The sequence below is a fragment of the Harpegnathos saltator genome, unplaced genomic scaffold (genome assembly GCF_003227715.2).
Source record: "Harpegnathos saltator strain DR-91 unplaced genomic scaffold, Hsal_v8.6 scaffold4, whole genome shotgun sequence".
Taxonomy (NCBI): domain Eukaryota; kingdom Metazoa; phylum Arthropoda; class Insecta; order Hymenoptera; family Formicidae; genus Harpegnathos; species Harpegnathos saltator.
This window is the reverse complement of record NW_020230205.1, coordinates 1,689,090-1,712,606: the sequence shown is the minus strand read 5'-3', so window position 1 is coordinate 1,712,606 and position 23,517 is coordinate 1,689,090. Positions and strand designations below refer to the sequence as shown.

The 23,517-nt window shown below is 39.5% G+C and overlaps 5 protein-coding genes across 9 annotated transcripts; 4 read left to right on the top strand and 1 right to left on the bottom strand.

Annotated features, from left to right (window-relative positions):
- The first annotated feature begins 657 nt into the window (after positions 1–657).
- Positions 658–2,273, top strand: LOC105189051 (Tubulin binding cofactor A). The gene is made up of 2 exons (XM_011150899.3): positions 658–1,259; positions 1,998–2,273. The coding sequence occupies exons 1-2, from the start codon at positions 1,130–1,132 to the stop codon at positions 2,222–2,224; spliced, it is 357 nt and encodes a 118-aa protein (XP_011149201.1). The 5' UTR covers positions 658–1,129; the 3' UTR covers positions 2,225–2,273.
- A 94-nt stretch (positions 2,274–2,367) lies between these two features.
- LOC105189046 (U11/U12 small nuclear ribonucleoprotein 59 kDa protein) lies at positions 2,368–4,516 on the top strand. The gene is made up of 3 exons (XM_011150885.3): positions 2,368–3,274; positions 4,010–4,217; positions 4,294–4,516. Exons 1-3 carry the CDS (start codon positions 2,410–2,412, stop codon positions 4,415–4,417), a joined length of 1,197 nt encoding a protein of 398 aa, XP_011149187.1. The 5' UTR covers positions 2,368–2,409; the 3' UTR covers positions 4,418–4,516.
- A 38-nt stretch (positions 4,517–4,554) lies between these two features.
- Positions 4,555–8,158, bottom strand: LOC105189039 (U3 small nucleolar RNA-associated protein 15 homolog). The gene is made up of 5 exons (XM_011150872.3): positions 7,762–8,158; positions 6,139–6,721; positions 5,748–5,968; positions 5,055–5,493; positions 4,555–4,965 (listed from the first exon to the last, which is right to left on the bottom strand). Exons 1-5 carry the CDS (start codon positions 7,849–7,851, stop codon positions 4,724–4,726), a joined length of 1,575 nt encoding a protein of 524 aa, XP_011149174.1. The 5' UTR covers positions 7,852–8,158; the 3' UTR covers positions 4,555–4,723.
- Positions 8,159–8,191: 33 nt separating this feature from the next.
- Positions 8,192–14,759, top strand: DCAF12 (DDB1 and CUL4 associated factor 12-like protein). Of its 3 annotated transcripts, none has more exons than XM_025300993.1 (8): positions 8,192–8,698; positions 9,467–9,503; positions 10,467–10,535; positions 10,615–11,067; positions 11,495–11,725; positions 11,822–12,106; positions 12,217–12,382; positions 12,584–14,759. In XM_025300993.1, the coding sequence occupies exons 3-8, from the start codon at positions 10,468–10,470 to the stop codon at positions 12,737–12,739; spliced, it is 1,359 nt and encodes a 452-aa protein (XP_025156778.1). In that variant the 5' UTR covers positions 8,192–8,698; positions 9,467–9,503; position 10,467; the 3' UTR covers positions 12,740–14,759. The 3 variants fall into 3 exon arrangements, with proteins under 3 accessions (XP_025156778.1, XP_011149153.1, XP_011149143.1); XM_011150851.3 differs by having other exon boundaries at positions 9,467–10,243; positions 10,329–10,535; XM_011150841.3 differs by having other exon boundaries at positions 9,467–10,535.
- A 4,928-nt stretch (positions 14,760–19,687) lies between these two features.
- Positions 19,688–23,371, top strand: Shc (SHC-adaptor protein). Of its 3 annotated transcripts, none has more exons than XM_011150801.3 (11): positions 19,688–19,907; positions 20,411–20,511; positions 21,011–21,081; positions 21,186–21,246; positions 21,329–21,502; positions 21,672–21,835; positions 21,934–22,157; positions 22,232–22,390; positions 22,559–22,686; positions 22,785–22,895; positions 23,011–23,371. In XM_011150801.3, exons 2-11 carry the CDS (start codon positions 20,413–20,415, stop codon positions 23,143–23,145), a joined length of 1,326 nt encoding a protein of 441 aa, XP_011149103.1. In that variant the 5' UTR covers positions 19,688–19,907; positions 20,411–20,412; the 3' UTR covers positions 23,146–23,371. The 3 variants fall into 3 exon arrangements, with proteins under 3 accessions (XP_011149103.1, XP_011149110.1, XP_011149093.1); XM_011150808.3 differs by lacking the exon at positions 19,688–19,907 and adding an exon at positions 19,914–20,154; XM_011150791.3 differs by lacking the exon at positions 19,688–19,907 and adding an exon at positions 19,914–20,154 and having other exon boundaries at positions 20,242–20,511.
- Positions 23,372–23,517: the final 146 nt, after the last annotated feature.

Sequence of the window (23,517 nt, the reverse complement as noted above, 5' to 3'; positions counted from 1 at the left end):
GTCATTAAACACAACTATTTAACCGTGCACTCGATAAATATAGATTTATTTTTTCGTTGAACTTCCTGTACTAGTGCAAGAAATAGACGGTAAAACGTTAAACGGTGCGATTGTTTGTCGAGTTATTCAACGTTGAAGCAGAAGCCGTCATTCCGGTTTTAATTATTCACAGAAAGTGAAAGGATCAACATACGACATTCGTCAAAAGATTAAGATTAAGGTCGAGATTTTATCTTTAATAAAAGATTTTATCTTTTTTTATATGAGTAAATTTTTAATTTAAAGACGCAATCGATAGATATGTCTTTAAATTGATAGATGGTGTCGAAAATCGATTGAAGATCGTCGTTGTTCATTCGCTTCATTCAACTCGATATATCTTGGTGAGAAATGACAGCAAGATTATGCACTCCACATGCCTAGAAGGTAGAAATTTTAATCTGTAAAATGCTTCCCGAGCTATTTTTTACTGAAACTGGAACTCATTGAATTTGGCTCACTTTTCATAATAATGAAAAATGATATTTTGAATTTCGCGCGTGAAATAGTCTACTCTGTCGTTGGATTGCGCTACTAGAAAATAAAAAGACCTACGACTATATTCATGATCCTGTTTTATATCGAAGATCGTTTTAAATTCACGCTTCTACGATATCTCCGTCACTTTAATATTGAGTACGTTCGGCGAACGGTTACAAGTACTATGATTGTAATGTATCTAACAATTCTAATTCGAGTAGTACATCTCCGTGACGAATCGGACTTTTTTTATTTTCAAGTATGATTCAACGGGAAGCCAAGTAATCTTTTATTTTCGAGTATGCTGCGCGCGCTAAGTCAGCGCATAACCTCCCCCAGTCTCCACGTTGCAATAATATCACCTTGAGGAAGTACTCAAGTGACACCATACAGGATCGAAGACATCGACAAAGAAAAGAGAAAACGAAGAGCTAGTGTCATCTTCCAATAGTGTTCACTTCTCTCTCGACTCATCTGCCTGATAAGGCAATCAAAGAGAACGAAAGTATCGCTGACTTTCGACGTGCATCATTCGCTCTGCTTCTTTCTCTCTGCGATTCTCTCCACGTACGTTCTTGCGAAGAGTCGCAAAGTTATTCGTGCGAGGATAATGTCTGACCCGCGTGTGAGAACGCTTAAGATCAAGACCGGCGTTGTAAAACGTCTCGCGAAGGAAAAAGTCACGTACGAGAAGGAAGCGGCACAACAGCGGGAGAGGATACAAAAATTGAAGGATCAAGGTAAGGATTGCTCGTCGCACACAACGAAGAAGAAAGCACATGATTTCCAAGCGTGGAGTACGAGATTTCGACTCGTAATCGTGATAAGTTTGAAGTTTCGCGAAAGCTTATTTCGCTCGATAGAATTCATGAATCTTTTTAACCTTCAAAGATTGGTGTTATACTTATTATTATTGTGATACTAGGTAGATGCTTTTGAAGATATAAGTACTCTGTGAGATAAGAACATCTTTAGATTGTTTGATTATTTCTTTGTGATTTTATAAGTAAGCTTTTGGCGGTGAGAATTTTATTTGAAAAGATATGAGAAATATGAGTATGGCATGTTTGCTGCTTTTTAGTGCCAGATGTTTCAACAAACTGATCAATTTCTAGGCAATAATCAGCAATTTGATGTATAGGCATATATATTATGTCTCAATCTTTTATCAAGTTTTATTTTTCATCTTTAGCTATTTTCTGTATAAATAGTTTTTGTTTTTACTATTATAACAAAAAGAAATTTAAATCACAAAATTCAAAGGAGATTGGTTGCTTATATATTCTATATATCATTATCAAAATTATATCTCTAGAGTATATAATGCTGCTAAATGTATTTTCCTTTGTATATATTGCAAAAGATGTGTCTCAAAATTGCACTGGTCAATGCATCAGAGCTTTTTAAGAACTGATGTAAATTATTTTCTTCCTTTGTGATACATATATATAATCCCAGTATATCATCATATTTTACAGATAAAGACGGCTACGACATAAGGAAGCAAGAGGAGGTGCTGCAGGAGTCCCTCATGATGGTACCAGACTGTCAACGACGTCTTGTTAAAGCATTCGAGGAACTGAAAAAGATCTTGGACACAGAGCAGGATTTGAAAGAGTTGGAGGACTACATTGAAGCTGAGAAAGTGCTGCAAGAGGCAGAGGCACAACTGCCAAAAGAAGGAGACATCTTGCAAATGTGTTAGAAAGTGCTGCGGTGACTTTCGCTAAATTATTCTTTGAATATTATTTGACGGTATTACGCATCACTCTTTAACTAGCGATAATTTACAACAGAGGCAAATTAATTTTATATATTAAGAATTATGTGTTAGTGTTGCATTTTTATTTCTCCTAGTTAACCAAACACTTAAATATATACCAAGCGAACATGTACAGTGGTCGATCCAACGAGAGAACTGCCTCTCAACGAACATACGAAAATCCCCATTTCAACATGAGTTTTCAACAGGTATTACCGATGACTTCGCAGCCAGTCACATTCGAAGCGAATTATAGCCAGAGTATGCACTGCAATGTTTATCCAAGCCATTTAACATGTGATAACAATTTTATGAATAACGCAATAACGTCGACCGGTGAGCTTAGAGAAAGGAAGAAGAACGAACAGGCCATTGAACAATTCCTCCAAGAGACCGACCTGAAATCTCCAAAGCAAGACAGCCCGAAGAAAGAGCCATGTAAGATCGCGACGATGAGAAGTGCGTTGACGTCCGTGGCGAAATTAAATAAGGAACTTGAAGCCATTTGGATGGAACTCAAAAGTAACATCGATCTACCGGATACGCAGTGGCGAGAGAAGATCAGTGGCTGCGACGTCGCGAAGCATGAAATCTGCGAGATCTTACGCGGCATCAACCACGCGGAATTCATGAGCAAAGTGAAGAAGGACCTGGAGAAGCGCAGGAAGAAACGACTGAGGGAACGATCCAAGAAGGAACAATGGAAGGAGGAGAAGGCTATGAGGGCGGAGCGGAGAGCCAGACTGCACGCGAAGGCCGACTCGTGGATCAGGAAGGAGCAGGCGGTGATCGAGCGCGAGAAACAGGAGGAGAAGCTGCGCAAGGATGCGGACATGATCCTGTCGGACGTTCGCGGTAAGCGGAACGACGCGCGCAAGTATCTGGGCGTGTTGCAGGAGCTGCAGAATTTACGAAGGATCAAGATGACCATCGCCCGGGCGAGAGGCGAACACTTGTCCTCGGCCGCTGACGAAGCATTCCACAATATCATCGGTAGTATCTTATCATCCTCTATCTCTCTTATCGAAGTTTCGTGTTCCTGGCATCGCGACATGATACGATGATTGCAAATCGCGCGCGTGCACACGATGTTAAGCCTGTTCTTTCCAGTCAGAAGTCAAACATGCGAATCTTCCCTTTTGACTCGTGGAAAGCGAACATTTCTCAACTTGACATTTGAAAATGTTCATCTTTCACGTGTTCACATTGAAAGGATTCTTTGGTCGCTTCTTTGAACTAGAGCAGCTTCTTGGAACTCTGTCGTTTTCCCTTTTAATACTCGTTTGGTACGTTTCTTTCACTTTAACACTGCCAAGTAAGATTAAGTGGGACATTAAATCTTTTTGCACAGTTAATTCCTCGTATTAAGAAAACATTTGGTATTAGTGTTATCAACTTCTAAAAGCTGATTAACAGGCATATTATGCCTATGTAATATTAGTCCCTTGAAAAATGTTTAATATATTACATGGCAATAAGGGTAGGTTGTTCCAACTCCTTGATAAGTTAACTGATATTTGAATCATAAGTCTGTCTTTGTCTAAATTGAAAAAAAAAACAAAGATAGACATATGATTCAACTATCAGTTAACTTACCAAGAAATTGGAATAATCGGCTCTGTTAATGTGCTAAATGTGTTAAAGGTAAAAGGTAACACCTAAATATCAATTTATGCAATATTCAGCAAAAAAGAACAAACATACTGATCCTCGGCGGATTCCCTGCAGATAAATTGACGGAACAGTGGACCAACTTGGATCGCGAGTATTCTATGGAGGAACAAGGTTTGAAACTCATGCTGAAGACGAACAACGAGAAGAGGATCGAAAAACAGAGCAAGAATATATTCGACGATTGGGAAAACGTGCTGTTCGGTAGAAGTATATCGACTGCCGAGCGATGTTACGAGGACTTGAATTGCTTCATCATAACTCGGTATGCATTACTCTCGATATCACACAGGAATTGCTTTTCCCGGTAAAGGAAAGTGACCGTCGGGTGTGTATTTCAGTACGGCCTGGGACAAATTTGTAAGTTCTGAGAACGACGCAACAACGATTCCGGTGGGATGGATAGTGCCTGAGAAACCATCATCCGCTGCATGGCAAAGGTGTCTCACGAAGGAGAATTCTTGAGAGTTCTCGAGTGAAGGACGTATCGATACATAAACTTACTTAAGGAAAATAGAAAATTTGCTACGACCATTTTGCAAATTAAATCACGCGAATTACGTATCCTGCAATGTTTTCTGCTACATTTCCATACCTAAAAGTTAATCGGACCTCGACAAAGTATTTATTCTTACAAAAATAATCTTTACTCTCGTGGATAAAAATATTCGAACCGTCATCGTGTACAATTTGTCCGAAGGACACTTCACACATGTAACGCGAAATGTATTTACAAGAAACGTCGATTGACGTATTTAAGATTTTTTTTGTTCACGTTATATTCAGAACAAGGTTGCGGTCTGTGAGAGCAGCATTTGACGGCTCCATGTTCTGAGTACTCTTCACGGCGATCGAAGAAGTAGTTTTGGCGGCAGACAGTATCATCTGCAGCGAGCCTTGCAATTCCGCTAATGACATCATCAAGTTTACTTCCTCCCGTAATCTCTGCGCCAACATGGTGAACATTTTTCGTGGCTCCTGCTCAAGTTCATCCAGATGATCCTCATATACATCTATCGGACAGAATTCAATCTTATCACTTTTGAAAAAACTTACGTACCTGAAAATTCGTTTCTCAGAGATGACGATCTCGTAGGCTCACCTAGTAAAGTATTGGCAACTTGCACCATTACTCGGCCGAAGTGAATGCTGCCGATATGCTTGTTCAGGAATCTGATAATGCTCACTAAGAATTTGCCGTCCCTACCGGCCAAGGCTCGTTTCAGGCTTTGTCGCCTAATTAACTCCTGCATGAGCGTAACAGTTACGTAAGGAGTTTTACTGGCTACATAGCTCATCATGACACAATCAAGCGCCTTGCTGTATTCGAACGTTCGCAGGTAAGTATCATGCTTAGACAAGGTTTCGTGAACATTTTGCTTCACTGTATCTATCGTGTCCGTCGTGTGAGGATCCTTTTCTGCGTGTCTGTGTGTAAAACGTTTCTTCTGATTCGTCTCCACGTGTTCCTTCTCTACCTCGCGTTTTCTCACGGATATCATACCGTCCACCATACCGGCAACGATAGTCTGGTCGTCCGCCTGCGATTCGTTAAATGATCCAATTAATCTACACACAGCTCTTTCAGAATAAATTAAAAATGAACCACTGCAACTTTCCACGTTTGAATTAATTAATCTATGTCTATATTGTTCTCTAAATTGTATGATCAATCATTACTATTAAGCATTATACAAGCATAATAGATTGAATGGAGAAAAGAAGTTTGAATGCGCCTAGCACAGATGTTAATGTGTCAAGAACAGTAATAAAAAAAAAAAATGTTTCTGCTTACGCTAATTCCTATGCTGAGGACCGCGTTGGGATAATCTAAAGTGTGAAGAGTATTGTAGGTTCCGGCGTCGTAAACTTTCACATGTTTATCCAATGAACCAGATAATATCCTGCGGCCATTGGAGGCTGTTTTCAGACATGTCACTGTTTTATGATGTTGTGTGATTTTTGCGAGTAATTTGCCACCAGTGAAAGCATCGAATACCTTGATATCTGTTCCTCCTAAAAAAGTAAAAAGTAAACAAATATTTTTATATATGAAGAAACAAAAAGATTGATCCTTCAAAATCTTAAATTGTATACAATTGTTATATAGATTGATTAAAAATCAATCCTGCACAGTTACATGTCATCAATTATTACATGGATTAACCAGATTATAATCATTTTACCTGCAGACAAGAATATTCCTCCACTTGGCAGGAACAGTAAACTTTCTACAGGTACATCATGATTAACACTGAGCACTTTCTTATTCGTCCTAGTATCATACATGTATATACATTTGTCATAGCCACCGGACAATATTATATCACAAGATGTAGGATTTACTGCTCCAGCTCTGATATATTCAGTATGATCACTAAAGCTTGTTATTTGTTTCTCACTGGTTATATCCCACAATATTACCGTTTTATCATCTGAGAACGAAGCTATGTGAATATCATTAGTTGTGAAAAAAGCTCTGTGTACTGCAGCTTTGTGTCCTGAGAAGAGACGCAACATGTTATTTGAATTGGTATCAAAAAGTCTGACCACTGCTTCCTCGCCACCAGCACACAGTAGTTTTCCATCTCTGCGAAAACAACCTCCGTATGCAGCTTCCTTGAACCTACTGTAGCTCTTTGTAACTAACTTTGTGATGGGATTGTATATTTGCAATCGTACTGAGCAGGTGACTGCGAAATGATGTGGTTCTACCGATGAGAAGTCAATATAATCGATCGGGCCGAATTCTTTTACCAAAACTGGGGGCTGCAAACAAACAATTTTCACAATTAACTTATCATTCTTCACATAAAATCTCACTCATCCTCTCTGAAAAATTGGGTAATACTTGTTACCGAGAACTATACTACTTTGCAAATTAATCTATAATCTAATAGGTCAATCAAATTTTAAACTAATTGGATTTCATCAGTTGAAACAAGAGATAGAAAAAACCTACTGGAATCAGGTCATAATCACTTGATAAGTTTATTTTCTATTATCGAATTGGCTATATTAACTTGCATGGATTCTCTTCTTCTCTTTCTCCCAACTCTCTCTTCTCTTCTCCCAACTCTCAATTATATAAGTCTGTTTTTTTCAAAGGATTTGTAAATTAGTGCAATAAATTAAAGTGAAACAAATATATCTGCTTTTACCCTAATTTATTGCACTAGTTCAAAAGTTCTATCGGTAATTATACAATTTAGGGGCCTTATCTCCAATATTGATAAATTTGTGTTTATTAACAATATCTTGCTTCATAAGGCAGAGCAACTTTGTTCTCCCATATTCTTTTATGCAAAAATGCATCAATTAAGTATAAATTTATCAATATTGCAGGTGAGATCCCTAAACTATATAATTATAATTCTTCCAAAAAGAACAAACTCTATATCTGTTTTTTTTTAAGTTCCATGAGTGTACACTAGTTTAGCGATAAAAAACAGACCCATGGTTTGTTCTTTTTCAAAAGACTTTGAATTAGTTGGATTGAGATAGATATATTTTCTCTTATTAATGCTTAACTTATTGCATTAGTGTATGCTAGTTCAGAGATTCTTCAAAAACAAACAGACTTATTATTGAGTTTCTTCGTTTTCAAAAAATTTTTTAACTAGTGCAATAAGTTAGACTGAGAGAAAATATAGTTTTTCGGAAACTAACAGACCTATTATTGCCTTCGGTAGACTAAAACTACACTAAAACCAACACTAAAACACGTGCCCATTTATAGGTTATATCTCGAGCACGTACATCACAACGATCATCGTTTCGTGTTAAATCAACACCTCCGAGATACGTACCATATATTTCCTCCAATATATGTGATCCTCCGACAATTTCGACCTCGATGAGGCGAATTGCTTGTCATTTAATGGTAAGAAAGCAGACATTTTTCTGGAAAAATACTTCAGCTAACGTAACTGAGAGCAGCCGGACGCAACTCCGTCCTCGGTTAAAAACTGCGCAAGAATGAGGTAAAAACACTCGAGTGCTTGTTCAACACTCTTCTGCAGCCGACAGTAGTTCCTCTCTAGCTGACAATGAGAGTTGCGAGCGCTACGAGCGCTGCATGTCTCTCCGCGCGCGGCCGAGGGGCACGGGGCAAGCGAAAGGAGATGGTGGGGACGTCAAGCTGATGTTGACAGCTAGTGGAACGCGCGTGGTCGAAAAACGTTCGTGAATCATCGCGCACGTGCTGACGAGTGTTCAGGTCCGTTGTCATGTCGTCGAAGCGACGAGCACGATCGCTCGGCGGACTGCAATAATACGGGCTATGCGACGACACGCTTCACGGACGGTCTCGAGCGATTAGGCGCTGAAGTGCGACACACCACATTGTACGTATATGTGGTACCGCTTTCAACATGGCGGTGCGGTTGGTGCATTCGGCCCGTGCGTTTCTCCGCTCATCATGACTACGTCGCGTCGCTCTGGCTGCCTGCGATCTCGTCGTGTCCACGATTTCATGGTACTTGCAAGCCCGCAAACACGATCACGTCCGTGATCGACCTGCACCCGTCCGTCCGTCCGCGCCGCGGCCGAACGAGGTTACAACGCCGAGAGAGAAAGAGAGAGAGAGAGAGAGAGGGGGGGAAAGAGAGGAAGAAACGTGTCTTGGAACGAGGAACGAGCCGAGACTAGCGAGCGAGCGAGCGAACAACGCACAGTCGATGGCGACGACTGCTGCCGCCGCTGTTGCTGCTGTTGATTCATCTGGCTTTGTACGACCGCGTTCAGGTATTTAAATGACCCTGCTGACGCGGTGCAGCTACATCGCCGTTCCGCGACACGCGTCTTCCACACGGAAGGCCGGGCTGAGCGGAAAATTGACGATTCATGATCGCTTATCGGCCGGCCGCGGATCCTAATAACGAGTCTCGGATTCCGAGACGGTTGATCCGCTCGGCAGACGGAGATGTCACAGAGTCGACATAGCGATTGTCCACATAGCGCACAGTGATATCTAGAGGACGGTCGAAGAAGTTGCTTGCAACAAAAAGAAAGAGAGAGAGAGGGAGCGAGCGAGTTTCAGGCATCTTTCGAGGGTCTCGAACTTTTGTGTTCGAGTTACTCGGGAGTGCAATTGAAATTCTTGATGTATATGTACCGATGAGATAAATCAGATAAGAATTTTGTGATAAAACGATACAATGAACTTGGAAAGCTCATAAGTAATACACTTTGGACATAATTCAAGTCCTGCCGTCATGTTTCTTTGTTTATACAATTGTGACCCGCTAGATAAGGAGGAAATTTAAATCGCAAGAGTGTTTGCCTATGCATTCTTTTTGAATATACATGTACATATGTACTGTCATTTATACATGTATTGTCTTAGATTTTCCTGTGTCATTTAGACATATATATATATATATATACATATATATAAATATATATATAAATCCAGCATTTATATACATGTATATGCATGTAATAAAACTATTACATTGCAAAACAGCAACTTAAAAAATTCGTGTTAATTAAATTTTCTATTGGTGATTCCAGCTTGTGAGCAGCTCATTGAAGACGCTTCTTGGTGAATGTACCAGCCCGTTTATTAGCCATTTAACTACATTTTGAACACTACATTCGTAATATAACAAATCATCAAAAACGGGAAAATTTATACTTCAACTTTTCACACGAATGAAACAATAGTTTGTTAAATTAAACGCGTCTAAAGATAATTAGGCACTTGCATGAAACAAGAATAAGGAAGTAGGTAGATCAATTACAACAAAGCAACAATTTATTACTGGACTTGTCTTCGTCCTACAAGTAGCAAACTTGTACACAAAAATCTATTTCTATGAAGGAAATATTGCCAGGTAGCTCTGCAGAGTTTTTATTAGCTACAAAGAAATTTAACTGATACCATATATAGTGTAATAACAATTAGCAATATCTGAAATCAAAATCAAGTGAGGAGGAGGCGGCGAATGCGTCAAAAGTCCACATCAGCACTCGAAGCTGGATCTTTCCTGCCTCTCTGCTTTATCATTGCTGACTAATCGAAGTCGACTCTTCCTCGTGGGCAGAAGTAGCTTCTCCACAGTAGAGCTCAGCATTAATAGCCATCGTTAGTTATTAGTAAAGCTATTAGTTTTTGATTTTTATCCGATTCGACGTATTCCCGGGCGTGTTATGATGTGATAGTGGATCTGTTTATCAATCTCGATATAGCCCACCGAAGCTCTATTAGGTGATTAAATAGGTGAAATAGGCAGTTTAAGACGAGGGAGAGAGAAAGAGAAGACGCTGAAAATAGCTCCGATATAGCTTGTAAGAAACTTGTATAGCACGAAACATTGTTCAAGTTGTTTGTACGTTGCCAATATACGCTCGTTTTCCCTTTATTTGAGATAAGTGGTCGCACGCAGAGTTGTTCTTACGTTTCGCTTACGGAAGTACTTCCTGTTCAACAATACTCATTGTTCCTTGCAAGTTGCCTGAATACTGTAGGAACTGTTGAATAAGCTTTTTTAATAATGGCCGAAACGCAAAGAATGACGGTATACGGGAGGCATCCTCCGTGCGCGAACGGCAGCAGGCTGGAGGAACGTCGCAGCAAGAGGTAAAAGGAAGTCGCGTTTTCAATGTCATACACATTCCAGAGCGTCATGATGAATCTGCCGTTGCATTTTTGCCCGTAGACTGGCGTTACGGCACGAGAGAAATCGGAAACCGGACAAACCGGACGACTTCGTCTGTTACGAGTCGAGCGACGACGAAGCGGAGACCGTGACCGAGGGCAAACAGTTCCTAAGAACTTCGTTCAACTTTGTGGACTATGTGCGCGCCCGTGAGACGAATACGCGTGAAGTACGGAAGATCAACCAGGAATACGGCTCTCGGCACATACTGACGCACGACCTCTTCAAGGAATACTCGGTCAGCCTGAACAACATGAACAAAGTATTCTGCTCGCAGTGGTTGAGTGATAGACAGGTGGTGTTCGGCACCAAGTGCAACAAGCTCATGGTGTACGATGTGGCGACGCAAAAGCTCGACCAGATCCCATCGCTTCATGGGAGACTCAGTCAAGGTGGCAGCGTCGTTCCGGAGCAACAGTGTGGCATCCACTCCGTTCAAATCAATCCCTCGAGGTAGCGTCACGAATCCTAATAAACTAACGGGCACTAAAGGTTGCCGATTATACAGACTGAAACTGAATTATACAGACTGAAAAGATCAAAGTCGAGACAAAGTGAGCCAAGGTCGAAATTGACTCATCGAAGCCCAATCTTTAATCCGCAATCCTCAATTTGCATTATCTACACTAATATGAGATCTGAATCTCTGTAGCCCAACTAAATATTTGAAATTGAAGACTGTGTATTGGAAATTAGAACTTGACTTGGGATTGAGTCCAAATATCAGTCAAAATTGAAATTGGGTGACTCTTTGAGTTTTAATCTCTAATCTGCAAGATTTGCTCTTTACTGGCGAGTCTCAATTCGCAGATTCCACGCCGCGTCGCAACGGTAGATTAATTCAAGATCAATTTCCAATGCGTTCCCTTTCTCTTTGCAGAACCCTTTTGTCCACCGGTGCGAGAAGTAGTAACGAAATAGCAATATACAGACTACCGACGTTGGATCCAGTTTGCGTCGGCGAAACTGGCCACAGGGACTGGGTGTTCGACATGTGTTGGTTGGACGATGAGTTTCTGGTGTCGGGTTCCAGAGACACGAAGATGGCTCTGTGGCGTATCGACAGTGACCTGGCTGAAGCCCCCGACAAAGCGGATGTACCTACGCATAGGTATGATAATTGACCGCAGTTGACTCTTTCGTTAGGTTAGGATTGTGCGTATGTCTATAACGTATGTCTATAACGCGTCTGTCGCCTCGCGAGCAGGTTGATTCAGCCGGTCTGCGTGAAGGAGTGCAAATCCGCTCAGAAAGTGCGAGCTTTGGCATTTAACAAGGCGTACAAAGAGATCGCGGCATTGACGCTCAATAGTTACATACATATCTGGTCGGCCGAGTCGTTTAAACAGAAGATATCCAGAAAACTGCCAGCCTGTCAGGAGAATGTTTGTCTCGCCGTGCAGGACGATGGTGTTTACGCGATAGGATGTCGATCGTATACTCTCCTCTTGGACGCCCGTACTTTGCAACCGATCAAGAAAATACCGTCAAGGTAAGAAACAAAAAAGAAAAACCAAGAAAGAGAAAAGAGAAAGGAAAATACAGACATTTTTATCTCGCCTCGATATATTCCGCTATAATGTGAACTTTACGCTGTTACAGATACAGCGGCTGCGGCATCCGGTCCGCTAGTTTCCAAGGATCCGTTTTAACCATCGGCACCGGGCTGGGAATGCTCATGTTCTACGACGTGAGGGCCCAGAAGTATCTGGAGTCTTCTATCAACTCCAACCGCACCGTTGTGCTGAAAGCTTCAAAAGGATACGTGGTGAGTCTTTGTTGTTCAAGTATATTCACATAATGTCTACAAAGTCGCGCGTCACGCAGTGATGGACAAAAGAACGTCGCGTTTACCGTGATGTACTTATAAATAGTCGCCAATCGCGGCAGTACATTACGTACTACATTGCAATCGCTTTGTCTTGCGTTACCATGCATATAATTGATGCGTCCATTTCTCTCGGGACAGTTTCCGGACGAGGAATACATCGATGGTTTCCAAAACGTAAAATACACCCCTGCTATTTACACACACTGTTACGACGCATCGGGTACCCGATTATTCACCGCAGGCGGTCCATTGCCCGCGAATCTCTACGGTAACTACGCAGGATTATGGCAATGAAGGTTTACTACTAAACGAAATAGTATGATAATTGCTAAATTAAATTTATTATCGTATAAGCTGTATGTCGTGAAATGCTTGAGTGTATTATCCAAGAATTTGTCTTGGATACTACCAGTATGTATTTAATATTTCTTATTAATTTAACAGACATATATATATCTCATACATATATATATATATATACATATATATATATATATATATATATTCTCGAATGGAAGGAGCAAAGAGTACGATAGATTTCTCAAAGACACGCTTTCGCGCCATACGACTCTTGTTATTTGCGTTTTTTCTTCTTTTTTTATGTTTTTTCAACGTTTATGGTTAAACGTAATTCATTTTACGCACCTACTGTTCAGTACGAAACAATTCATGACGTAATATGAATAAATTATAACTTTCAGTTATCGGATATTTTCATCCTTAGAAAAGAAGATAATTTTATTGCCCTCTTGAGTTTTTTTGACGGACAATTCGATCGAAAAGTCACAGCGCGATTGCACGTTGTTCTTTTAGTGTCACGTGACCGTGATAATTCGGCATTTCACTGAGGTCCACTTAAAAAAATACTTTTATCTGTACGTAACGTATGATTAAGCGAGACGATTCAGTTTTCTACAAGAGAAAAAGCATGCTACGGAATCACTGTTTACTGTGTTCTTACCAGCGACTTTGTTAAACAAATATCGAAGACTCAATGTTTTTTATTTGAAAATTATAATAATTTATTGATAATTGAATGTTGGAATGTATGCTGTGCTTCAAATTATCGCAAAGAAAGTGGAATGCCGAATTTTGAATCTTTCGCTACGACAAGCCACGAACAGTCGAGTCATCCAATAAACGAGTCTTCAGCTCGCTGTTAAAGTATTATATTGTTGCACAGAGGGACGCTGTTAATCTGTCTGTCACCGTAACGATAGTTCGTCTGTCATTTTGTTGCACGGTGATACAACAAATACAGACTTTGTCCGCAACAAAGTGCACACATCCATGTAGCGACATCGTTTTTTGACTGACTCTGTCACGGCGAAAGGATCGAGCAGGAAAGAAGTATATATCAAGTGCACACTGGTGATATAGAAAAAAGAAGAGTCACGACCGATATAATGTGCGCAAAAAAAAATAGATCGAAATTGTCTACATATGTAACTGTCTATGTACGAATTCGTTTGAACTTAAAGTTTTTTGTCGCTCTGTGTTTAACTGTTTAGTTCTCGTCAAACCAAGGAACGAACTAGATAGAAAAAGGACCGATGAAATGTAATATTATCATCTCGGCATTATTCGTGTTGTTCCGTTGGAAGAAATTTCATAGATTAAAAGAGAATCATCCAAATTTCATTGTACATTTTTCATTCATTTGTAAAATGGTTGCACATAGTGTGTGACCGAATATTTGTTTGCTATCGTCTGATGTTTCATCGCGGCCCGGTCTTTCCTACCTAGTCCGTATCCGGTAAAGGTAAATATTAGACGATGTATAAAACTTTTATGTTGTTAAATAAGCGAAATTGTGATTCATTATTTCTATATGCGAGTATAATGCATATTGTGTATTGTATGCGTTGTTACAGCCGTCGAAGTGTTACTTGTAACTAAATTGGCCGAGATATGCTAATGATAATGCATATATCTCGACAACTTATTTTTTGCACAATTTAATTATTTAACACTTAAAATAAATAAATCATGCGCGCGAGTAAATCTCTCGGAGAATAATGCTAATTAGATTGACTATAAACAGACAACAAAATTTCTACCCGCCGCGTTATTATGAGAGTTATTTCAATTTACATATTCGTGAGACGTATGTCTATGAATTTATAAAACGGTACAAATGGAACATTTGGGAAAGATGTTTATCAACGAACTATAGCAATGAATATTAAGTTTCGCAAAATACAATCTATCGAGTTGATGTTGCAACACCGGCCTCGAAACAACAAACATGCAATGAACTTTTAGTGCATAAACTTACCTTAGCATAATAGTATCAATAAAATTTTTAACTACATATTGCTATATCTCGTGTGTATTACGACGTCGCAAGTCCTAACTAATGAAATCAATTTTTTATCATAATTAGCGTGTGTGTTAGAACGATTGAACGAAAGCGCGAGCGAGTGAGCGAGCGAATGAGAGAGAAAGAAAGATAGAGAGAAAAAGAGAGAATGTTATCCAATAATTATAATTTGCAAAGAAAAAAGGATAATTCTAAATTAATAGCGCAATAATCCTAGGAGTAATTTCATCTAACGAGGGAACACGTGAAAGCGTCCAATCTCGATGACGTTTTGGATATGTTTCAGATTAGTTAAAAAGAAGAGACATGTTTTTCATGCGTGCTCTCTCGCACATTTGGGGAACTATCTCGCGAAAGAAATCCGGTAAATTTGAATTTTAAATTCCGAACATTTTGGGAGCCGTAAAGTATATAAGAAGAAAAAATTATTCATTCATATAACATGTTTCATATCATAATATAAGAATAAATTGCATGATATTTCATGCAACTGTTCACATCGTTGGAAAAATATCACCTTTCGACTCGTACGAATATTGTCGAACAATCAAATTGCAAAATTATAATGTGATGTAATTATGTAGTATATAGAGTACATTGCGCGCGTATTATAAAACCAAAAAAATGGTCTTAAAAAATCTAAAAGATTGTTTCGTACACCGTACGATTCCGGAGATATTTGCTCATAATCAATTTTATCGAATAATCTTCGGTTCGTTTCAATCCTAAACGCACGCATAAGAGAGCATGTGCGCATCTTCTTTTTAGCTGAATCACAATACATCCAAATTCCATCAAAATCGACGAACATGTCTGCGTGTCCCCTCTCGAGAGAACGCGTTTAATATTCATTTGCCTGTATCGCGAGTTTAGTCGAATCTTTCTGCAGCGTTTTGAATTGTAACTATATAAGTATCGAGTTTAACGCGAGATATAATCTACCTGTTCAAGTTTGACCAAGCTCGTTGTCAAGCGCGCCGCCTTTTTCGCCACGCAGTGGCGGCACGCTCAAGAGACTATTATCGATTACGAAGCGCGTGCATTTAAATCAAGAAGATAGAAAGAAAAGGATATACGTCGGTATGCTCGGTCTGTGATCATACAAGCGCGTTTGTTGTGTGCAATCGAGAGAGAAGAGAATTTGTTTCTATCGTAATATATCATAATATATATCGCGTATATATATACATAGATATATACATACACATACATATAGAATCCATCAGCCCTCGTCTTCTTACCAAGTATCTCTTAACGATAATAATTAATCGATATAGAGAGTCCGACTAATTTCGATTTTAGTCGAACAAGCTCAATTCAGGAAATAAGTCCCCTACCCCCACCCCTCCCTTTAGGTTAGTGTGTGTGTGTGTGTGTGTGTGTGTGTGTGTGTGTGTGTGTGTGTGTGTGTGTGTGTGTGTGTGTGTGTGTGTGTGTGTGTCGATATGCAGTCGATACTTAAGCGATCGTTCATCGCGTGAATCATCGAGAATATCGGTGGAACATGCATTTCTCCAGGCATCTTAGCGAAAATCAGAGATACATCCATTCGCGACAGATCGGAAAAGATCCGCGACCGACGACGATCGGTGACTGTGCGTTGAATCGTTGTTGTACCACCGCGCAATTCGGCGTACGCGAGTGTGTGCGCGCGTGTGTGTGTTAACGAAAATATATTTCCGATCCGTGTACCATGAAATTATGAGTTGTTAACGTATAATTATCGGGAGTCACACGATACCATACACGTAAATAGGTAAATGTGTGCATTGTATCCAATAGCTCTGTAGTCCGCCCCCCCTTTTTTCACAAGTACACACGTTCATCTCTATGTAAACCATCCGATATACGCGTATATATATAATATGAATATTATATATATATATATATATATAGATATATATATTATATAAATGATTCACTGAAGCGCGCTTTTTCACTGCGCGATTCACTGAAGCCGCACGGGCATTCTTTTCGCCAAAAGAAAAAAGAGAGAGAAAGAAGCAGAAGAAAAAAGGAATAGAAGGAGAAAAAAAAGGGATAGAAAGAAAAAGAGAGTCCGTCGTTGTTAGCATAGTCGCAGAGACCAGGCGTTATTGTCATAAGCACACACACACACACACACACACACACACACACACACACACACACACACACACACACACACACACACACACACACACACACACACAGAACCTCTATACGTTCCGAATGTGTGATACTTACAGGTGTTTAGTACTCTCATCCGTTTGAACCGTTTCTTATCCGTTATCCGTTTTTATATTGCATAAATACCTTTAGACGTGTAGATACCTCTAAGTATCACGCTCACAGGTATACTTCAGAGTCGCATCTGCAGCATCTACAAACAGACACGTTCACAGCATCTGAATAGCCTATTTTTATAAACAAAGCAATAGTTAACGGGTAGCTACCGGAGACCTCTTCTCGGCACCGTCTCATCGAATGGCCGAATTATTTGGAATAACACCCCTCTGCAGGATGACAACTTGTACAAAAACAAAGATCCGTATTCAAGCTGCTGCCACTCTTCTCGCCTCGCGTCTGGACTCGTTTTCAAACAGCGTGAGGTGTCTGAACAAAAAACTGGTCTTCTCTAAAGATGATAGTAAGGCAGGTAAAACGCGGGAGAGTCATCGGCCGCGTAGCGTCGCCAAAGGCGCGTTCAGCAGGATCAACGCCGTCAGAGGAACTGCCAAAGTCATTAATGCCTAGCGTTTGTAATTGTTACTTAAGCTTTGGATTTAAAAGTCTTATGTATACATTCCAAAATCATGCGAAATATCGTCGTAGCTCGTAACATTGCCACTGTGGACATATATTGCCATTTCGCAGAAGAAAGGAAGAAGAAAAAGGATCGCAGAAATAAGATGGTGGCAATTTTGAAAATTTCCCGCAACTCTTATCCCGCGTTGAACACGCGTTTCCGACGCTCCGGCCGGCGAGCGGTTTCCACCTTCCGTGTTTTACCTTCCGTTATAGATCACCCTATGTAATAATAGATAAGCGGAGACTCGATACTTTTATATCCGACACGAGAACACACATTTGATACCAACGTACAACCATGTGTCTACGACGCGCCAAACCGCGCGGATTTGTCGCGCCGCGTTCTCTATAGTTAGCAACAGTTGTGACGACAAACGCAAGAGCGAAAGAAAAAAAGAAACAGAAAGAAAGAGAGGAGAGAACCACCAGGTTGGCAGGGTTTGAAGCATGGCGTTTGACGATTTGATTGCCGCGAACGTACGAGAGAGAGAGAGAGAGAGATACCTTTGCACACGCTCACATGATGATTCGAGCGGACGAGCGGCGGATGAGGAAGAGAAACTGTATCGTTGTAAACTTTATATGTGCGACTTCGTATGTCTATGTAAATAAATATACCAAGCTCTTGAGACTGACACCGCCGTCCACCGTCGTTCATCCCAGCTCCGCCACCTTCCTCAGACTTGTAAACACGGTGAGAAGCGATTACCCAAAAAAAAGTATTCTATTTGTAAAGTGATTTTTCCCGTAGTCTCATATTCTAAGCGAAGCTTTTTACAGAAAAATGATTCCTCTTTCGATCAAGCGATTAAAGTGAACCATTCATCCAAAATTTATTAGATATTATTCCATCTGTCTTCCTCTTACTTCAAGAGGAAGTTTCTCTCTTATATCAATTAATTTTCCTCTTATACGAAGAGGGTTGATTTGAATGTTGGCTTCTTTTGTTCAGTCATGCTCTGCTTCCAGATACGAACGAAAAAATAATCATGCTCCTGGTCAGAATATTTGGAACGCTTTTTAAAAAAGATATGTATGTTAACTTTTTAAAAAAGGTATGTGTGTGTTGCTGTAACATATAACGAAGATAATTACTCATATTTGGTCAAATACAATTTATAATCTATTGCAAAAAGTTGAATAATATATCCTTTCTTTTAGTTATGTTTCATACAATTAATCATGAGAGACATTTTTGTAGCTATAAAGTCCGTAACAAAACTGATTGGATATTTATTTGTTATGATGATCTTATCTCATTCGTGTCTACTTATTGTAGAACTGGAGCCAAAACATCTATATAAATATATTGCATCTATATAAATATATTGCGTTCTATGAACGCGCGCGCATTCATTTCCTGAACCAGTTTCTTATAATATTTAGGACCCTGGACAAGAAAAATATAGGGAATCAAAAGAATAAATCACATTTTTATTTAATTTTAACATTCAATTTTTTTTTTCTTATCATACACAGCATATTGTTAAGTTTTTCATTTTCAAAATCTGCCTTCAACAAAGATCATATGATTCAATTTCCCTTCTAACAACAGACTAATAATTATTTCGCGTCTCATATTTGTATGCACATTTAAAATATCGAACTGAGAACATGTTTGCATATTTATTTATTTTTGTTTTATTCACAAGTGCGCGCAACATGCGATCTCTAGTCGTTAAGGCCTTTGCACGTAGAAAATTTGTAACTGTAACCGTAAGGTCGTAAGAAAACTGACCAATCATAGTCGATTATTCTCCTTGCACTAGAGGAATAATCGACTGTGATTGGTCAGTTTTCTTACGGCCTTACGTTTACGGTTAAAATTCTCTACGTGCAACGGCCTTTACTTTGAAAGAAAAATCACATGGCACCAACGTACGAGGAACGAAAAGACCCAAATGTGTACCTTTCTCTCTCGAATGTCATTCGAATATAAATGTTACCATGACAATTTCCGACATCTTTTTTCCACTGCTCCATATCTGTTACCATTTATGTTTCTTTCAAGCTACAGCTTCGTCTTTCAGCCGCGATATCGCTGAGAGGACGCTAGTGCTCGGTGAGTTTTCTCTGGCACTCCCGTAAGACCAACATCTTTATAGTGTCTCGTCGGTGGTGTAGCTAGAGCGAAAAGCGAATAGCCTTATCGAACAGTTCACGCCTATGGTATATGTGGTGTGTGTCGATAATCCATTTCATGAATTTGATTGACGTTCGGAATCGGAATCATCGACGATAATTTGCGAACAAAAAGTGTTCGGACGTCTCACGCGACATGTTCGGCGTATTATCGAATAGTTAACGAACGACTCGATCACTAACGGATGATCCGATAATCAGTCGCTAGTAAGTATGATCTCGCGTCCGAGTGTGAATCGCTAGACGCGTAATTAGGATCTGACGTTGACAGTTCGAAAGTGTAGTGGCGATGGGCGTGATTTGCTCATGATATCACATTTTTCATATTCCTTGTGTTTTCATATCGGAATTGAAATATTACGAATACACAAATGTTGAGTGATTCTCCGATTTGAATGTATCGGAAATATTACAAGGACACGATGATATTTTGATCATAACGTATGTCCACAAGGTATAATTTCATGCGAATTTCACCTCGATGACTAGTCTTATTCTGTGCTCATTGAATTCCAGCGAATTACTCTTCATTGTATTCTAGGTTTAGCTTATGGTCATCGTATACGTAATTTTTCTATCGCAATTTTCACATGTGGCTACATATTGTTTTCAATCTGATATCTGTCTCGATCGATTTTACACATGCATATTTTGAAACTATTCACATCATTGTCACTTATACGCAACTGTATGTATGTATATTCATTTAGCGATGGCTGCGAGCAATAATAGTTTTATAAGTAAGCCAGCGCGTGGATGGTTACATCCGGATCATTTAGTGAGTAAAGAAGGAATCATCTACAAAGTAAAGGTATGCAAATTGTTACTACAACTTCATGTTCATAATTTCATGAAAAATTGAAGTTTTCTGTGTGTTGTGTTTATACAAGATGGCCTTTAATTTATACATCCAGAAAGTGGACGATTCCACGCAAAAGAATAAGTCAAAAATGTAGAATAAAATTTTTTCAATCTCAACTTTGCTTTTGATGATGAAACCATTTTTGATACTTATTAGGTATACGTTTTCTTAACTTTGGACTTGCACTTGCACTTAACTCTATCGATCTTGCTGTGTGCATTTGTATTTGTTGACATTGCTGATTGATATCGATTGGTTCAATGGCATACAATGAACTGCTACTGAAGGATAAACTAGTAGAATTGACATAAAAGAGGTTCTGCTACTTGCGATTTTCTTTTTCCAATTGTATCACTGATTGCAAGATATATTTCATATATGTTTCTTGGATACCGTTTCTTTTGTAATATGCTACAACATTTTTATATCATCTATTTTGAAATTATAGTATATAGGATGCCTCGAAGTATATACCTCCATGAAGAGCTTAGACTTTGAAACACGTTCGTGTGTAGCCAAGTAAGTTATCTCGCGATGCTCGTTTCCACTTTCTCGAGTTAATTCTATTACAGATGTTTCCAAGCATACGTAAGCTTTAAAAAACATTTCTACTTTTGTATCAGGGAATGTATAAATAGAGTTTGTGAAGCTGCTGGATTGAAATCTGCCGATAAAAAAAGATGGGTACGTACTCTGCTGAAAATTATTATATTATATGCGAGTAATTGTTTCTGCTCAATGATCTTACTATGTGTTCTCTTACCAGGTTGACATGAAAGTGTTGAGAGCTATAGCGGATAAACCCTGCATGGAGCATACTGCCACTAATATCAATCTAACTATCAGTAGCTGCAGTTTATCCTTGAGCTGTATCGAAACTGGACATATCATCGCCAAACATGACATGCCCCGTATATCTTTTGCTTCCGGCGGTGATACGGTATGAAGCATGCACCGATTTGCATATTTTCTATTTTCATCGTTTCGATATACCGTACGGTATACACACACGATATGTATACACGGGTGATATGAAACATTACGTTTCTTGTTTTGATAAAAAGAGGAAAAATTGTATCCTTCAAATTGAATCTTCTTACCTTTGATAGGAGATACTGGATTTTGTTGCTTATGTCGCTAAAAATATGCAAGAGTGGCGTGCTTGTTATGTACTTGAATGCAAAGGCGGTTTAGCACAGGACGTTATATCTACTATTGGACAGGCATTTGAGCTTAGGTTCAAAGAATTTCTTACGAAACCGGGTTCCCTGCAGTGAGTCTTTGCGCGATTCATTCAATAAATTTACGTCCCGAATCTACGCCAATATTCGCGATTATCAACCGTTTCTAATTTCTCACATCTGCTTGTAGCCCTGCGTTGAATGGTGTGAGGGAAGCGGATAGGGATTATTACAACGATCTCCCAGGAAAAGTACCGCCGGATATTGGTCCACCGCCAGTACCTCCTTTGCCGAACACAGCGTCTACTTTACCTAATCTGAGGCATCATCACAATCACGCATCGCGCAGTCACGCGCTGAATACCGCGGTTGATTCGTTCCCCCCTACCGTTGATAAACACCAACAGTGGGCAGGTAATAAGTCGCGCGAAATGATCTCGCGATGCACGATACACCTGCGACGGACGATGGTGATTTTGTTCTTCCAGAAACTGGGAACCTGATCGATCTGAACTCGGACGGCACGATATCCGCATCGACGAATTTGAATAATGTGCCTGAACACAATTATGTCAACGATAATGTCGTAGCGACGAATAGAGATAACCATCGTGAGCCAGCATCCCTTTTCGATGTTTTCGACATGGGTAAGAGCATCGCGCGTTATTTATCTTATTCTTTTTTATTCTCGACCGAAAGATAACCGCCTTTTACCGCGCGAATTGGCTGGATCTACTTTCGGCGTAAATCTTAATTTATGTTCGTTTATAATTTATGACTCGTGTTACATTTTACATTTTATATACGAATTTTAGAACCGTTTAGTTTAGCAATATCGGACATGAATAGACTGAGTCCTCGATCGCAAAAACAACAATTGAAGCAAGAAATTTGGTTTCACGGGAGTGTCAGCCGAGCCGAAGCGGAATCTATGCTTACTAGAGTAAATACATCATGATCGAAATATATGAATTGTCTATCAACGCATCGATTATCTTTCTTTATTTCTGATTTCTTTACAATTTCGTTTTGCTTTGTAAGGATGGTGATTTTTTGGTTCGAGAATCTCAAGGCTCCCCTGGTCAATATGTTCTGACTAGCATGAATGACGGAACGCCGAAACATTTGTTACTGATTGATCCTGAAGGCGTCGTAAGTATTTCGCAGAGAGAGTCATGGTTAGCGCGAAAATTATTTATACCGGCAAGTTGTTTTGAATTTCTCTTGGTGAAAACTGCGAAGATAGAAAAGGTTTTTTTACTTGCAGGTGCGCACAAAAGATCGTGTATTCGATAGCGTGAGCCATTTAGTGCATCATCATTGTGACAATGTGTTACCTATTATATCGGTCGATAGCGTCCTGGTATTACGTTATCCTATTCCCAGGCATACGAATTATTGATTATTTTGTAATAACGTCTGATAATAATTAAGGCCACAAATTTCATAGCGATTTTCCCATAGTTCCCATATTTCTCAAATTTCTGCACGTCTTTGGCAAGCTTGGTTTTTTAAGATAGATGTCGATAATCAATCGACCTAAACTCGCGCACTATACACCAAGTGCATACATATTTTGTTTGTAATTTCTTTTTGATATATGAATAGATGATTTATGTTATCATCTATTGGGTGAGTTTTTTGTCCCTGAATCATTGTATGATGTGCCAGCTCAGTCGAAACGACTGATACACGACTCTTTGTATTTATCTGAGTTACGCACATTCCATTTCTTTCTTATATATATACAAAGTTATCTATTTTTTTTCTTTTC

Excerpts from the sequence above, each read along its gene's own strand:
- LOC105189051 (XM_011150899.3), top strand. The coding sequence starts at position 1,130 with ATGTCTGACCCGCGTGTGAGAACGCTTAAGATCAAGACCGGCGTTGTA. Across the intron at positions 1,260-1,997 it reads ACAAAAATTGAAGGATCAAG|ATAAAGACGGCTACGACATA; the intron begins GTAAGGATTGCT and ends CATATTTTACAG.
- LOC105189046 (XM_011150885.3), top strand. The coding sequence starts at position 2,410 with ATGTACAGTGGTCGATCCAACGAGAGAACTGCCTCTCAACGAACATAC. Across the intron at positions 3,275-4,009 it reads AGCATTCCACAATATCATCG|ATAAATTGACGGAACAGTGG; the intron begins GTAGTATCTTAT and ends GATTCCCTGCAG. Across the intron at positions 4,218-4,293 it reads AATTGCTTCATCATAACTCG|TACGGCCTGGGACAAATTTG; the intron begins GTATGCATTACT and ends TGTGTATTTCAG.
- LOC105189039 (XM_011150872.3), bottom strand. The coding sequence starts at position 7,851 with ATGTCTGCTTTCTTACCATTAAATGACAAGCAATTCGCCTCATCGAGG. Across the intron at positions 6,722-7,761 it reads TATATTGGAGGAAATATATG|CCCCCAGTTTTGGTAAAAGA; the intron begins GTACGTATCTCG and ends GTTTGTTTGCAG. Across the intron at positions 4,966-5,054 it reads AGTTGCCAATACTTTACTAG|ATGTATATGAGGATCATCTG; the intron begins GTGAGCCTACGA and ends TCTGTCCGATAG.
- DCAF12 (XM_011150851.3), top strand. The coding sequence starts at position 10,450 with ATGGCCGAAACGCAAAGAATGACGGTATACGGGAGGCATCCTCCGTGC. Across the intron at positions 10,536-10,614 it reads GAGGAACGTCGCAGCAAGAG|ACTGGCGTTACGGCACGAGA; the intron begins GTAAAAGGAAGT and ends TTTTGCCCGTAG. Across the intron at positions 12,107-12,216 it reads ATCAAGAAAATACCGTCAAG|ATACAGCGGCTGCGGCATCC; the intron begins GTAAGAAACAAA and ends ACGCTGTTACAG.
- Shc (XM_011150791.3), top strand. The coding sequence starts at position 20,395 with ATGTATATTCATTTAGCGATGGCTGCGAGCAATAATAGTTTTATAAGT. Across the intron at positions 20,512-21,010 it reads GAATCATCTACAAAGTAAAG|TATATAGGATGCCTCGAAGT; the intron begins GTATGCAAATTG and ends TTGAAATTATAG. Across the intron at positions 22,391-22,558 it reads TTTCGATGTTTTCGACATGG|AACCGTTTAGTTTAGCAATA; the intron begins GTAAGAGCATCG and ends TACGAATTTTAG.